This window comes from Prionailurus bengalensis, chromosome C2 (genome assembly GCF_016509475.1).
Source record: "Prionailurus bengalensis isolate Pbe53 chromosome C2, Fcat_Pben_1.1_paternal_pri, whole genome shotgun sequence".
In the NCBI taxonomy this organism is placed as follows: domain Eukaryota; kingdom Metazoa; phylum Chordata; class Mammalia; order Carnivora; family Felidae; genus Prionailurus; species Prionailurus bengalensis.
This window is the reverse complement of record NC_057350.1, coordinates 105,218,428-105,232,216: the sequence shown is the minus strand read 5'-3', so window position 1 is coordinate 105,232,216 and position 13,789 is coordinate 105,218,428. Positions and strand designations below refer to the sequence as shown.

Here is a 13,789-nt window from a genome sequence, read left to right as displayed (position 1 = left end):
TCACTCATTTGAATACCCTGCACAGCAATTTTATAAAAGCTTAATCAGATGATTCCTCTACATAAACCAAGTGATGGCTACTTATTTACTACCCAATAAATGAAAACTCTTTGCCCTAGCCTAAACCATTCCACAAGTTGGCTCCATTTTACCTAACTAATCTCATTCTCTGTAATTCAAAAATAGATCAGTTGTCTGTCCCACCATTTCAATCTCATTTCCAGGCCCTTCACATCCTAGTCCCTACACTTGGAATGCCCTCTTTTCCGTCTATTCAAACTCTTATCTATTCAAAGTCCATTTCAAGTTGTATGTTTTCACAGTACCCTCTCTGAATTCCAAGAACATTTACACAGCATATGCTTACATTTGCTATTAAGTATCACTCTTTTTAATACACTTCGCTGCCTTCTCAATTAGGTTCTAAACTTTTTACATAGCAAGAATTATACTAAATGCTTTTCACAGTATTTTCCACAACATGGCACAATTCTTAACACAAAGTAGAAAATAACCCAGTCTTTCTTAATCGAGGTTCTAGATTTAATAAAAGAATTTTACTTCATTTACTTTACTTCATTTTACTTCACTGAGGACATTCTTAAATATTCAGAAATGTCTTTTCTGAGTGCATAATGTTGCATATAGTATCTACAAAATATGAGATCAGTTTGATGCTACTGTCTTGATCTGTGCTAAGGTACCATCAAGTTTTGCCACAGGTGCTTTTACAACATCACTGTAAATTGTTAGCATATTTAAAAAAGGCAAATAAAGTCTTAGTATTTTTGATAAATGAGTTTGATTTTTTTTTAAGTTTTTTTTTAATGTTTTTATTTATTTTTGAGACAGAGAAAGAGCATGAACAGGGGAGGGGCAGAGAGAGAGGGAGACACAGAATCTGAAGCAGGCTCCAGGCTCTGAAGTGTCAGCACAGAGCCTAACGCGGGGCTCAAACTCACGGACTGTGTGTGAGATCATGACCTGAGCCGAAGTCGGACGCTTAACCGACTGAGCCACCCAGGCGCCCCATGAGTTTGATTTTGTATACTCCCCGAAGTTGTCTCAGTATCTCCTAGAGAGTCAAAGACCATCATTTGAGGGATGCCTGGGTGGCTCAGTTGGTTAAGTGCTCAACTCTTGATTTCAGATCAGATCATGATCTCATGGTTCGTGGGATCAAGCCCCCGTTGGGGCTGTCAACGTGGAACGTGCTTGGGATTCTCTTCCTCTCTCTCTGCCTCTCTCCTGCTTGCACACGCACACACACACGTGTACCCTTTCACTCTCAAAATAAATAAACATTAAACAAACAAACAAACAAAAAACACAAAAAAACAAAGACCCTAATTTGAAAATATCTGCCTTAGGGGCCTTAGGGCTTTAATTATTTTGTAGAACTCCTATTGAGAAGAGTTGCTCCAAAACTATCAAATAATCAACAATGAAAAATGGTGAGCATAATGTGTCAATTTTTTCCAGTTTATTTATTTACTTTGGGGAGGGGGGGCAGGGAGGAAGAGACAGAGACAGTGACACAGAATGAGAATTCCAAGCAGGCTCTGCACAGGAGCCCAACATGGGGCTTGAACTCATGAATCATGAGATCATGACCTGAACCGAAATCAAGAGTCAGACACTCAACCAAATGAGCCACCCAGGTACCCCTCAAATTTCATCATCATTCTATCTATAAACATAATTTGCCATTTTGAGATGTGAATACTCCTATGATTTTCTTCCTACATAACCAAGTCCTCTCTACGAAGTTCTTTTACCTGTAGTGGCCAATAGTGTTAATTCTATAATTTTCCTATCTGTTCTAGGGTTTTTAAAATACACAAAAGTAGGAAAGCTAATAACCTATTCATTAATACAAAGGTCTCAGAAACAAGTTTTTCTGGTTCCCCTCTTAAAACATAGGAGCATACACCTCTAGACCACAGATTTCACAGCAGAAATATACAAAATAACATAATATTCCTACCTGGAAATCCACTGGGAAACTCTGTAGCCCTCAATCTTTTATCTTTTATTTTTAAAAACTTTACATCCAAGTTAGTTAGCATATAGTGCAACAATGATTTCAGCAGATTTCTTAATGCCCCCCTACCCATTTAGCCCATCCCCCCCCACAACCTCTCCAGTAACCCTCTGTTTATTCTCCATATTTAAGAGTCTCTTATGTTTTATCCCCCTCCCTGTTTTTATATTTTTTGCTTCCCTTCCCTTGTTCATCTGTTTTGTATCTTAAAGTCCTCATATGAGTGAAGTCATAGGATATTTGTCTTTCTCTGACTAATTTCACTTAGCATAACACCCTCTAGTTCCATCCATCTAGTTGCAAATTGTAGCCCTCAATCTTAATGTCTACTTGCCTGTACACTGCTATAGTAAGCTTATAACTCAATTTATTGTTTGATTAAAATAAGTACTGTGAAAAGAATTAGTTACCTGGGTAGGAGATGAAAAACCTGACTTTTATAAAATTAAACCTATTAATAAAAAGTGAAGTTTTATAAATAATGTTTTTTGGGGTGCCTGTGTGGCTCAGTTGGTTAAGCATTCAACTTCGGCTCAGGTCATGATCTCACGGGTTCATGAGTTCGAGCCCCACATCAGGCTCTATGCTGACAGCTGAGAACCTGGAGCCTGTTTCATATTCTGTGTCTCCCTCTCTCTCTGCCCCTCTCCAACTTGTGCTCTCTCAAAAATAAATAAAAACATATAAAAGAATTAAAATAAATAAATAATGCTTTTCTATTAGTTGCTAGCAATAACCTGTCAAATCAACTCTTTCCTAGCATCTATGTATTCTGCAACTTGAAACTTTATCTGAGTTTAGAAAAAACTGCTATCAATACACTAAACCAGAAAAAAAATTTTTAAGTAAATTTAGTTAGTCTATGGACTGTTCTTTATTGTTTGTCATCAAACTTGAGTCACAGTAGTATTACATAGTGAAAAGTCAAACAGAACTCCTGTGTAAGTTATGAAATTTAAATATGTCCTCAAAATTTAACTTACCTAGCAGCTTGAACTGCACTTAACTGAATTCCTTGGTTATCACTTGAAGCATTCTATAAAAAATTAAAACAATTTTTGATATAGATACACAGTAATTAGAAATACAAATGAAGACACGGGAAAACGCTCAACTTACTTGAACAATAGCTTCTAGAGAGGTATTTTGCTGTAAAAAAATTACAGAGAAAACAAAGTTAAAAAGTCACCTTAAAATTCTTTATTTATGTAAAATCTTTCATTCGTAGTTTTATGTTACCAGAATAATGATAACTTACCACTCTATAATCGCCATCTATATCAGAATCTTCACAGATATCTTCATGTGGTACATTCCTTCTCTTTAAGAGATGTTCATCTCTTTTATTCTTAAAAAACAAAAAAATCAGAAAAAGAACTTTAGTTAAATAAAAAGATAGTTTCATACAAAGGTTATGCAATCCTGTCCTACAAAATGAAACAGGAAGTGCCTTTTAAAAGTAAAACGCAAATGAAAAATTAAACCAAATTGTGAATCAAACACTTAAGCAACACTAATTTGAGACCCAAACCCCAAATACTACATTTTTAATGAACCGTGAACTATATAAAAACAAACTGAAAAACAAAAAATTCTGATTAAAAAAAGATAGTGTACAGTTTAAGCCAGAACCAAACATACATATTTATTTAAAAGTACTAAACCATTTTATACATCATCTGGGAGCTTCTCTTTATCACCTAAAAACAAAGTCAAAGCAAAAGGTGGGCAGTTCAAAATCAGACAGAAATCAACAATTCCTTACAAAAATCAAGGGCCACTTAAATTTCACTTAAAATGTGGGGGACAAATTTAAAGATATAGATTTCCAACTATAACCCATTTTTCTTTTTTTACAGACATAACTTATTTTAATACTTGAAAAGTTGATGAAATTTGTAAGTAAAATAAGTTCTTTTCAGGGCATATTTACACCTGTAAATAGCAGAATTATTTAGTAAAACTGTATAGTTATGACTTACACTTCATATAAATTATTAAAAATTACAGAAGAAAAACACCACATAAGAATTCATTTATCTCTATTTCTGGATAGTGGACAAGTTGTATCTTGCCAACTTCAATAGCCTAAGTTTAGTCAAAATCCTTCAGTTTTCAAAAGAAAAAGAAATGCTAGGCACATGAGATTAATATACATTTAGTACCTTCCATATATGCTATAATGTTAGAATTATGCTTGGAAGTACCCAATATTAATGACTCACCTTCCTTAATTCAACTACAACTTCATTTCGTTGTCTTCTCATAGTCTACAAGAAATTAAAGAAAAATATGTTTTTAAAAACACCCCAATTTCCATCACCCAGAGAAAACCACTAGTAACATTTTAATGTACATCCCATAATCTTTTCTTCTAGTCATATATGTACATAGTCACATTTTACGCATAATAAAGATCATAGTATATATATATGATTTTCTATATTAGATATAAAATTTTAAAACTGTAGCATTTATAAAAATACAAAGATACAAAGAATAATAGAACCCATAAGCTCGCCTCCCATATGAACCACAACACTTAAGTAATACATGTACAAGGTTAGTAAACTCAACTGCTTAAAAGGAGGGGTGGGGGCATCTACCTGTCAATCCAGGTCTTTCTCTAAAGGTGACCAGTGTTAGATTTACTGTGATTCTGACACACTTATCGATTTATTTTGTCTTCACCTTATTTTTGTTTACTTAATTTATAGAGTTTAGAGCCCTTCCATGGTGGTATATACAAATATCTTCTATTATTATTATTATTATTATTATTAGAGAGAGACAGAGTGCACAAACACATGCATTCACTTGCACAGGGGAGGGGCAAGCAGAGACTCTTAAGCAGGTTCCACACCCAGCACCAAGCCTGAAGTGGAGCTGGATTTTGGATCTCACAACTCTGAGACCATGACCTGAGTGAGTCCAAATCAAAAGTAGGAAGCTTACCCAACTGAGTCACCCAGGCACCTCTCTTTTTCGTTATTTCTAATGACCACATAATTTTTTATCACATACTGTAACTATTTTCTTATTCTTTTAATATGAATTTTTCTCATTTTAAACTTACCTAACACATGGATACATGTTCACTGTAAAACATTCAAACCTTCAGATGAACAACAGAAGTTTATGTTCTTTTTGTATAAGTTCCCCTCATTCTTTCTAGTGACTGCATAGGTCAGGGCATACCAAGTAGAAATAGCAAAATCACAAATACTCAGATGTCTAATAAAGATCTCAAACTTATATCCAAAGCCAAACTTTTGATTTTTAACAAACATACATAACTCTATCTGATCTCACATGGTTCATATAGGGGGTGAGACCATGAATTCTTTTATTCTTTGTACCTTTTTATAAGCCTTATGTTACTGTTTAAAAAATTTATGACATATCCAGTATTATAGATCTGCTGATAATTTCAAAGAGATTTCAGTAAATGTCAACTCTATTCTTCCAGATGCACAGACAAAAACTTTAGAGCAATCCTGGATTCTTCTTCTTCTTCTCTCATGTTACACATTCAATCTGCTAACAAATCCTCTGGTTCAACCTTCAAAACTTATCCAAAACCCAACTATATATCACTATCTTCTCTGCCACTACTCTGGTCCAACTCTCCATTATCCTTCACCTAGATTATTGCAAAAGCCTCTTAACTTGTATCCCTCTTTCTGCTCTTGCCTGCCTTCTCCCCCAGTTCATTCTTATCACAACAACCAAAGCAATCCTCACAGGGAATCTTAATTCTTGAATGCCACAGTCTCCTTTGACAGCTGGTGAAATCAATGAACACCTTCCACACGGTGTTTTTAAATACAGATAAGAAATACATAAGGTTACAAAGAAAAGCAAGTATATTGACATACAGTTGTCAAAAATATTTAAGCATGAAAAAACTGTAATATATGTACTTTGTTATTACATTAAACAGGTTCTAGCAGTGAGTCCAACAACTAGTATAATTTCAAAGTGATGATAATAAAGATATCCTGCAAAAATGTTTTACTGGTGGTGACAAAAAGTCACAGGTAACTTTAATAACTGCTGCAGTTTACTGGCTACATTATTAAATGAAGGAAACACTGTTAGAAGTTAGTGAAAAATAAAGATGTAATTTTTTCTAAGTTTCTAGGCCTTCCTGAATTCTACTTATAGACTCCAAGGGAGGAAGGACCCAGTAAAAGAACCCCTTTCTAAAAAGTCAGCCAGATCACGGACTTCAAATTGTATTACAAAGCTGCAATCATCAAGACAGTATGGTACTGGCACAAAAACAGACACTCAGATCAATGCAACAGAATAGAGAACCCAGAAATTTACCCACAAGTGTATGGCCAACTAATCTTTGACAAAGCAGGAAAGAATATCCAATGGAATACAGACAGTCTCTTCCACAAGTGGTGCTGGGAAAACTGGACAGCGACATGCAGAAGAATGAACCTGGACCACTTTCTTACACCACACGCAAAAATAAACTCAAAATGGGTGAAAGACCTAAAGGTAAGACAGAAAGCCATCAAAATCCTTGGGGAGAAAGCAGGCAAAAACCTTTATGACCTTGGCCACAGCAACTTCTTACTCAACACATCTCCAGAGGCAAGGGAAACAAAAGCAAAAATCAACTATTGAGACCTCATCAAAATAAAAAGCTTCTACACAGCAAAGGAAACAATCAGCAAAACTAAAAGGCAACAAAAAGAATGGGAAAAGATATCTGCAAATGACATATCAGATAGAGTCAGTATCCAAAATCTATAAGGAACTTCTCAAACTCAATACCCAAAAAAACAAATAATCCAGTGAAGAAATGGGCAAAAGACATGAATAGACATTTCTCCAAAAAAGATATCCAGATGGCCAACTGACACATGAAAAAATGCTCAACATCTCATCATCAGGGAAATACAAATCAAAACCACAATGAGATACCACCTCACACCAATCAGAATGGCTAACATTAACAACTTTTGGTTACGTTGGTGAGGATGTGGACAAAGAGGATCTCTCTTTTGCACTGCTGGTGGGAATGCAAACTGGTACAGCCACTCTGGAAAACAATTTTAAAAAAATTAAAAATACAACTATCCTACGACCCAGCAATGGCATTACTAGGTATTTATCCAAGGGATACAGGTATGCTGTTTTGAAGAGGCACATGCACCCCCATGTTTATAGCAGCACTATCAACAATAGCAAAAGTATGGAAAGAGCCCAAATGTCCATTGATGGATGAATGGATAAAGATGTGGTATACATATACAATGGAGTATTACTCGGCAATCAAAAAGAATGAAATCTTGCCATTTCCAACTACATGGATGGAACTAGAGGGTATTATGCTAAGCAAAATTAGTCAGAGAAAGACAAATATCATATGACTTCATTCATATGAGGACTTTAAGACACAGAACAGACGAACACAGGGGAAGGGAAGCAAAAATAATATAAAAACAGGGAGGGGGACAAAACTAAGAGACTCTTAAATATGGAGAACAGTGTTACTGGAGAGGTTGTGGGAGGGGGGATGGGTTAAATGGGTAAGGGGCACTAAGGAATCTACTCCTGAAATCACTGTTACACTATATGCTAACTAACTTGGATGTAAATTTAAAAAATAAAATTTTTAAAAATCAAAAAAAAAAATAAATAAGAAGTCAGCCACATGTGATTTCCCTTTTCAAAACTATCAAAGGCTGTCCAGTTTGGAGTAAAAGCCCAGTCATTAAAATGGCTTAAGTCCTCTCAAATCTCTAACCTTAACTGTTTTTCAATTACCACCTTTCAGACCTCAGGTTCTATCATTTTCTTGATTCACTTTGCTGTATCTGCACTAACTTAACTATTCTCCTAACACACTACAAATTTTCTCTGTTCAAGGCCTTCACTAATAGACTCTACAGCAACTCCAAAGAATGGACTCCATGGCCAAACTGCTAGGGTTTAATTTTCAGCCACACTACTTACTAGCTCTCAATGCCTCAGTTTTCTCATCTATAAAATGAGGATAGTAAAAATACCTATTGCATAGGATACTATATAAAGATTGAATAAGTTAATATATGTAAACGGCTTAAACAGCTCCTGTCACATAGCAATATATGTGTTAGCCATTATTATTACTGCTACTGTGAATTCCTCAGGCTGTAATGCTGTTCCTTCACTATCTGCAGTGCCCACATTCATGTTTGAATCTCTCAGAAGTCACCTCCATGGTAAGGTCTTCCCCTTCCTAACCATCCAGCAACTCTCCAACTGGGTACTCTCTATTCCTCTTCTATGCCTTATTTTTCTCCATATCATTTATCACATTCTAATATGCTATATATAATTTTCCTAATTTTTACCCTCTCCCTACTAGAATATAAATTCCATATATAGGGAATAACATAAGGAATAAATATCCCTTCTCAAAATGTATTGGGTAATCTTATATGTACAGAAATCTTTACCTCAATTTTTGACCAAACCAATTTATTCCATCTCTGTTTAAGTGAGTTTTTGATGATCATTTGAGCTTTGATACAGATATGTATTTAAAAAATAACAAAAGAATCAAACTGGACCACTTTCTTAAACCATCCACAAAAATAAACTCAAAATGGGTTAAAGACCTAAATGTGAGACCTAAAACCATAAAATCCCTAGAAGAAAACACAGGCAGTAATTTCTTTGACATCAACCATAGAAACATTTTACTAGGTACGACCCCTCAGGCAAAGGAAACAAAAGCAAAATTAAACTAGGACTATACCAAAGTACAAAGGTTTTGCACAGCAAAGGAAATCATCAACAAAACAAAAAGGCAACCTACTGAATAGAAGATATTGACAAATGACATATCCGATAAGGGGTTAATATCCAAAATATATAAAAAAAAATGTCTACAACTCAACACCAAAAACGAATAAATAATCCAATTAAAAAATGAGCAAAGGATCTGAATGGACCTTTTCCCAAAGACATACAGATGGCCAACAGACACACGAAAAGATGCTCAACATCACTAACCATCAGGGAAATGCAAATTAAAACCACAATAAGATATCACTTCACATCTGTCAGAATGGCTAAAATCAAAACCACAAGAAAGAATAAGTGCTGGCAAAGATGTGGAGAAAAGAGGACCTGTGTGCACTGTTGATGAGAATGTAAATTGGTGCAACCACTGTGGAAAACAGTATGGAGTCTTCTCAAAAACCGAAAAATATCAATACCATACAACCCAGTAATTCTACTACTATTTACTCCCAAAATACAAAAACACTAATTCAAAAGAATCCAAGCACCTCTATGTTTACTGCAGCATTACGTACAATAGCCAAATTTCGGAAGGAGCCCAAGTGCCCATCAATGGATGAATGGATACAGAAAATGTGTATATATACACACATATATATATACACACATATATATACATATATATATATACACACACAATATTTTTCAGCCATAAAGAAGAATGAAATCTTCCATTTGCAAGGACATGGATGGAGCTAGAGTACAATGCTTAGAGAAGTCAGAGAAAGACAAATACCATGACTTCATTCATATGCAGAATTTAAGAAACAAAGAAAAAAAAGAGACAAAAAAAGCAAATACAGAGAACTGCTGGCTGCCAGAGGGAGGTGGCTGACAGGTGAAACATGTTAAGGGGATTAATGTACACTTATCAGGATGAGCACTGAAAAGTATATAGAATTGTTGAATCATTATATTGTACACCTGAAGCTAATATAACACTGTATGTTGATTATGTTTGAATAAAAAAATAAAAACCAAAATCCCTGCCAACTGTTTTCCAAACTGGTTGTATAACTGTCCATCCCAGTAACAGTAGAGTTTCCTTCACATTTTTATCAATATTTGAAATGGTCAGTCTTTTTCATGTAGCCATTTTAATACATATGTAGATGTTTCATTTCCCCACATGATTAATGATACTGAACTTCTCATGTGTTTCTTTTCTATCTTATATTTTCATTCAGAAAGTCCTTCTGAATCTTTTGCCCTTAAAAAAATGCCAAGATCAAAAAAATACAAATAAGGCTGCAAAATGAATAAAAATACTTGGCCAAGTACTATCATAAGAATTTCAACATTCACTATCTTTTAATTATTATAGCCTTAAGAGATAAAAACAACAACCACAACCACAAAACATTTCTTTCTTTTTATAAATAAGGAAACTGAGGCAGAGAAGTTAAATTACTTAATTGGCCAAGGCCACACAGCTATAGTGGGACAGCTAGGATCAGAATTCGGACAGTCTCATACAAAGCCAATTAACCACTAAGCCATACAGTTTTCCTCAAGTCTTAAAATCAAATACAGTTCAAGCCAATTTTAGAGCCTATGGCTCATACTAAAGAAAAAGCACTATCATGAAGACCGTGGGCTTTGCACTGTCTCACAATACAATAGCAATAAACAATTCTGGTAAACAACAACAAAAATTTGGTCCTAAAAAATTAGGTCCAATGTCTCACAGACAGAAAATAAAACTGTAAACTGTACTACTTAACAGATTATACAATAGACTTCTGAGGGACTGATATTTGTGGTCAAAAAAGGTTTTAATAAAAACTAGTAAGTATTCCACCTAATAAATAAGCAGAATTAAGTTATAATGGGCTTTAACTTCTTTTCAATAAAGCAAAATATTGCACAAAAAATAAAATATTAAATATACACTATTACACAAATATTTTATTTACACTCAAAGAATTTTTCCCATTACAGTACATCTTATTAAATTTGGAGTTTCTGATAATTTGGAACTATTAATAAAGGATTTATCAAACCAATTTAACACTTTAGTAGTGACACAAGCCTTAGGCTACTACTACCGACAGAAATTTATTTACAAAATAGGAGATTTGACAATCTATTACACAGCAAGAGAGCAAGAAAGAATTTTCTTCTCTTGAGAAAAAGCTATTACCTTCAAGGTAAAGAGAAGACTGAATGAACTAGTAGAAAGACTTCCTATGCACCAGTATGGCAGCATTTACCCGTTTTTTATTGCAAAAAAACCATGTCTTAAAAGTGGAATTAGATATTTAGACAATTACAAGTCACAACTCCATCTCAAATAAAGGACTTTTATTTCTCTGGGGCCCCATGAAAGGGGTATAGAAGGCTTATTTTTCTAAGTCTTATCTTAAAGAGTTTTCATATACTACATGCAAATATAATAGTTGTGATATCACATGACTTACACTGATGCAGTGAGCTGTCAATTAGAATTCCAAAAGGCTGACAAACTGGCCAAAGACTTATTTATAGGCCAAAGAGCTATCTAAAGGACAAAGGCAGTCAATGGGGGGATGGGGAGAGAAGCAGAGAAAGGCTGAGTAAGGAGTATAGTTTAGGCAGATAACCCAGAATTTTTATATTTCTTTGCTTGTAATAAATATAGTTACAAAATCCTATATTCAGGCAAAAGGGGACAAGAAATTGTCAAAAAAAATTCAAACAAGTGAATCTTACAGAACACAAGATAATTTTTTAATTTAACAAATTAAAAATAGTTATTTATGATAGTGTTCATCACTATCATAATTCTAGGGATTAAACACCTTCCTCTTATGAGAACAGGGTTCAGTACTTCCTTTTCCAATTTATAGCTATTTGATTTCTAACTAGTGCCTACTTAATTTCTAAGTCACTTTTTACCAATGTATAGTTTTTTTTAAAAAAACTCTAAAAACTAGTAATTTAAGATGTGATGATGTTATACTGTATGAAATTTTAATACCTTAAATTTTGAGTAAAATATGAGGGTTTAGATTAATTAGTAAGGACTCAACTCACCTCACTGAAGAAAAATTCTAAAGTTGGTCATACAGAAGATATGGCATATAATGCTGTGATTTTATTTTATCCAGCCTATCTTGATACCCCAGGGATGTTAACATAGCACAAAAAAAAAAAAAAAAAAAAAACAACACCAAGAGAAAATAAAAAGTTAAATGATTAATCAGGCATGAGATATTTTGTGGGGTGATGGGATATATTCTATAACCTGGATTGTAGTAATGGTTGCAAAACTATGAAAATTTACTAAAAATAACTGAACTGTACACTCAAAATGGGTTTTAAGCAAAATAAATTACATCTCAATAAAACAATTTTTAAAAAGTTATGCATACACAAACATACATAACCTTCCCCTCCCCTTGTAGCATGAGATTCTACAGTATTATTATTTACAGCCTGCTGGGAAGCATTCACTCAATCATTCAAATATTTATTAATCACCTACTTGTCAAGCACTAGAAATACAAAGGCGGATCAGAGATAGCATTATCAGTGGCTTTAAGGTGGCAGTTCTTATGACAGAAAAATATAATTTAATAAAGTCTAACATTTTGCAAACATTTGGTGCCAAACACCATTTAAAACACATTACTTGACTTTACTCATCTAATAAATGTGTTATGCATGTACTGTTTTTGACAGTAAAAAGTTTAAAGTAAGCGAAGAAAGACTGAAGATGAAATATAAGCTGAATCTTTAAGAATAAATGAAAACTGATCTAGAGACAGGCATTCCAGGTAGAAAATATAGCATATACAAAAAGAGAGGATTATAAAAGATGGTGCACGCAGGATCTGTTGAATAATGTCAGAAGCCAGAAATGGAAAAGTAGGCAAGGAACCAAATCAATCACATCATATAAAGCTAACCTACACAACAGTTCAGAGAAAAGCAATTTACTGGCGTTTTCAACCCAAATGATCATCACATCTTAAACATACCTGGTAGGTACAACAGTTGTTCGACCCAATAAATATGGTAAACCAGATGCTAAAATGTGTAACTACAAAAGTCTGTTTTCCCATTCCTTTCCTATTTCTACCTCCTTTCATTTCCACTTGCTGATCTCTCCAGGAGGAGTCATCATGGTACTTATCCATGCCTTTGCTAAATATGTATGCTAGCAAATAAATTCCAATTTTACATTTATGACAATAAAAGGGACATTAAAAAATTTTTTTTTCAATATTTATTTTTGAAAGAAAGTGTGAGTGGCAAAGGGGCAGAAAGAGAGGGAGACAGCATCCGAAGTAGGCTCCAGGCTCCATGCTGTTAGCACAGAGCCTGACGCAGGGCTCGAACCCATGAGCTGTGAGATCTAAAAGGGACATTTTAAATGCTTAATGTTAAATGCTTACTAAAACAGCGATTTCTCAGAGATAGTATTTATTAATAGTAGTAAAATTCTAATTAGCACCACTAGCGATGGGCAAGTCTTCATAAGAGAATCATATTCTTACCTCTAACAAATAAAAAGATAACTCAAGACTGAGTGTAAGTCTGAAAGTAAATTCAACAGGAGGCCAGATTTAACTGTGGCAAGCTACAGTAACAGTTTTTAAAAAGAATTCTACTAAAAATAATAATACTTTAAAATGATCCACATCTAGGGGTGCCTGGATGGCTCAGTCGGGTAAGCGTCTTACTTCGGCTCAGGTCATGATCTCACAGTTCATGAGTTCCAGCCCCGCATCAGGCTCTGTGCTGACAGCCCGCTTTGAATTCTGGGTCTCCCGCTCTCTCTGCCCTGCCCACCCCCCACACTCACATTCTCTCTCTCTCTCAAAAATAAAAAACATTAAAAAGAAAATTTTAAATGATCCACATCTAAATTATAAGCACTGAAATAATTAGTGCATAATTATAATTTAAAAATCACAAAAAACGTTAAGAAATTATTAACAGTTGTTAACT

The 13,789-nt window shown here is 34.3% G+C and overlaps 1 protein-coding gene across 3 annotated transcripts in view; it reads right to left on the bottom strand.

Annotated features, from left to right (window-relative positions):
* KPNA4 (karyopherin subunit alpha 4) overlaps window positions 1–13,789 on the bottom strand; it is a 67,892-nt gene that overhangs the window by 38,011 nt on the left and 16,092 nt on the right. For all 3 annotated transcript variants that reach the window (XM_043595006.1, XM_043595005.1, XM_043595007.1), the window contains 4 exons: window positions 4,270–4,314; window positions 3,303–3,392; window positions 3,164–3,193; window positions 3,028–3,080 (listed from right to left, as the gene is read on the bottom strand). In XM_043595006.1, coding sequence (XP_043450941.1) covers window positions 3,028–3,080; window positions 3,164–3,193; window positions 3,303–3,392; window positions 4,270–4,314 — 218 coding nt within the window. The remainder of the gene's footprint in view (window positions 1–3,027; window positions 3,081–3,163; window positions 3,194–3,302; window positions 3,393–4,269; window positions 4,315–13,789) is intronic.